General features: G+C 32.5%; 2 protein-coding genes across 4 annotated transcripts in view; both read right to left on the bottom strand.

The window, feature by feature from the left end:
* Positions 1 to 3,005, bottom strand: part of LOC109584176 (uncharacterized) — a 13,144-nt gene that overhangs the window by 6,718 nt on the left and 3,421 nt on the right. The window contains exons 1-8 of one of the 3 annotated variants that reach the window (XM_019999795.1): positions 2,084 to 2,274; positions 1,970 to 2,028; positions 1,727 to 1,920; positions 1,489 to 1,611; positions 1,126 to 1,148; positions 986 to 1,054; positions 501 to 776; positions 7 to 451 (exon numbers count right to left, since the gene is read on the bottom strand). The exons of 1 other annotated variant lie outside the window; for it this stretch is intronic. In XM_019999795.1, the coding sequence (XP_019855354.1) occupies positions 203 to 451; positions 501 to 776; positions 986 to 1,054; positions 1,126 to 1,148; positions 1,489 to 1,611; positions 1,727 to 1,920; positions 1,970 to 2,028; positions 2,084 to 2,242 (1,152 nt within the window). In that variant the 5' untranslated portion in view covers positions 2,243 to 2,274 and the 3' untranslated portion in view covers positions 7 to 202. Of the gene's footprint in view, positions 1 to 6; positions 452 to 500; positions 777 to 985; positions 1,055 to 1,125; positions 1,149 to 1,488; positions 1,612 to 1,726; positions 1,921 to 1,969; positions 2,029 to 2,083; positions 2,275 to 3,005 lie in introns of those variants that run through there. One more of the 3 variants, XM_019999786.1, reaches the window with a different exon arrangement.
* The window catches only part of LOC109584178 (uncharacterized), a 15,443-nt gene that overhangs the window by 9,061 nt on the left and 3,377 nt on the right, over positions 1 to 3,005 (bottom strand). The gene's annotated exons all lie outside the window — the stretch shown is intronic.

Raw genomic sequence — 3,005 nt, 5'->3', positions numbered from 1 at the left:
CTATATCGATAATAAGATACGCAATAGCAGTAGTAACAATAATAGTACTCCTTTTTATGATGATAGATAATAATTAATATATTGTGGGATCTTTATTATAATACATAAAACCTGTCACTACTGACAGAAAGAATAAAGGTGATATTTCAAAAATGAAACAATAAGTGTGGCCTGATAATGTGAACCTCTACATTCACATGTGCTATAAGGAAATAGAGAGGCTGCCATTTTGAGATACATTTTGCTGATAAGAGCATTTCTTGAGATATGCATGACAGTATGCCTGTTGCACATTTTCGTTGTAACAACCACAGGCAATGGTGGATTTCTTTAGCAGCTGTAATTCAGACACATATCTACTATCAGCAGTCCTTTTTATTGCTAAAACAGAAAACATTCTTTTAGGTAGTACTGGAAGTATGTTACATGAGGCACCAACAACTATATGTGTCTATAGAGAGAGAAACAAAATGTAAATGTAATTTCTAATTATTGCATACATCATTAGCATAAGGTGAATAAACTGTAGCACAAATACCAATATCTACTGTATCATCAGAACGAAGATTAAGCTCATCTACTTGTGTACACTTCCACAGTTCATCAACACAGTCACCATGATTGATAGTTATTGATGATGTTAGGTTTAATCCAGTTAGTGTAGGCACTCTTGGTTTATTAGACTCAGGTATCAATGACTGTAATGATTCATTAATAATCTCAACCTGATACATGTAAGACTTGAGCTGTTTCAGTACATCACTAGTAGACATATTCTGTAAAGACAAAAATTTACATTGTTTTAAAAGGTAGGATGGGTATATAGTTTAAACAATAAATTGCAGCTGTAGACTGTCAATGTACACGACTCAGTACTATCAATACTATCAACATTTATAAGGAATTTATACATAGGCATAATTATATCATTATAATAGCTTTACAAAAATGACACAATGGCTGGAAATTACCAGCTGGCCCTTACCTTCTCTCCCTTCAACAGGTTGACCATGTTTTTGATTGAAAGCAGCTGGGATAGATATGAATTTGATAACTATTTAATAACAAGAAACAATTATATAAAGAAAGAAACATTTAACAATAGCTGAAACTAATAATATGCACCTTTAAATCATCAGTCTGGCTTACTAGAAAAAAGGAGAGGGAAAGAGAGAGGGGGGGAAGAGAGAAATGTTATTGTAGTATACAATGGCTTCATGCAGCTGGTCAGGCTAAGGCCAAAGGTCAAAGGGCTGGCTATAGATACCCCAATCGAAATACCGTATAGGAGTTTTATTTTAATTGTTGGTATAAAAATTTTGCACATTCGTCCAAATTTGCCATTTGTTAATTGGTATAAATTTTTGCAATTCTTGTGCAACGATTTTTCCTAGTAGGCCACACCTTTTTGTGGAATCTAATTTTGCAAAATTAATGGAAATTAGTGAAATTTATTTCCAGCCCTATGATGGTATCATATACATTTACCTGTACACTGACAACTGTCCAATGGATTCACACTAAAAGCAGTAGTGGTAGGAGGTGACTGAGTGATGGTAAGAGTACTGACATCATTAGGAGATTGAGTCCCCATCTCTTCTTTAAATATAACTAATAAGGAAACATAGTGATATATGTTTTACATTAACATTAATTGATGTTTTTGGTTTAAATTCTATCAAATGGCAGTGTTTATAGATAATCACTCAACAATCCTAATCCTTACTAATCAATGCCAGGCTGATAGCAGTAACTGTAATTAGAACAGTCAATGTGGCTAGTGCTGCTAGTATATACTCCCAGTTGGTTAGTTCTTCATTGAAATATGATCTTATTCTCTTTTTTGTCCTTTTAATATGGGCTGAAGGACTCACTGTAGTAGTTGTAGTTTTTAGATCAACTGGTAGATATGAGGTGTTCCTAGTAAATGTATTGATGAAGTGAAATTGAATTAATTTTTACTTTTAACCTTTTTGTACAAATTTTATTTGTATCAAAAGCATCATAATACTCAGTCTCCAATTCTACCTGTCAATTGATATAATAATAGTTAATGATCAAAAGAATAAACTTTATTCTTAACTGGTTGATAGGAAGGATTAGTAGTGACTGGTGTAGCTAATAGCTGATTATTATTAGTAGAGAGAGGTACATGATCAGAGTAGCTAGGATTAGAGGAGACAGGAACTTCATAATCAGACACTGGAGCTTGTTGAATAGATACTGGTACTTCATAATCCATAGCTGCATACAGTGACTGATCATGTGATTCAACTACTGATATTTTAACTGTGTGTCAATAGTCCAGTAAGTTATTTTAATTTAGTTATGAATAGCTGTGTCAAGAAGATTAAAGGCACAGCTTGTATATGCTGTACAAGGTAGTATTGACAATGACTGTGGCTATTAATAATAAATGAACTAATTGAAATATTGATAAACTGCATAGATAAACTGACATACATTAAAATAATATTTATAGACTAATTTCAAAAAATATCAGTAAATGTTGCTGTCAGAGCTGGAACTGATTCTTTATAAGGACAACGATGAATGATAGTATCACAAGATACCAGTCCACTAATAGCATAACAAAGACACCTGAATTTAAGATCTGGAGCATACAGCTTTTCAATAGATTCAACAACAGTAGAAGTATTTAAATTTGGTGTTGCATTACATGAATAAGACACCATTATCTTATTGTCCTACAAGGAAATAAGAAAGTGAAATAAAAATATAGACAATCATAAAAACCTTTATAAAAGGAGCTGAACTGGATATACATAGTTGTAAGGAGCTGCAGGCTGAAAAAATTTCTACAGTACATCCTTCACTTCTGTTGACAATGATACTAGATGTCAGGTTTAATCCAGTTAGTGTAGGCACTCTTGGTTTATTAGACTCAGGTATCAATGACTGTAATGATTCATTAATAATTTTAATCTGATACATATATAATCATTGAGCTGTTTCAATACATCACTGGTTGACATATTCTAATT

Source organism: Amphimedon queenslandica, unplaced genomic scaffold (genome assembly GCF_000090795.2).
Source record: "Amphimedon queenslandica unplaced genomic scaffold, v1.1 AMPQUscaffold_13516, whole genome shotgun sequence".
In the NCBI taxonomy this organism is placed as follows: Eukaryota; Metazoa; Porifera; class Demospongiae; order Haplosclerida; family Niphatidae; genus Amphimedon; species Amphimedon queenslandica.
The sequence above is the reverse complement of the archived record's forward strand: the minus strand, read 5'-3'. Positions and strand labels throughout refer to the sequence as shown.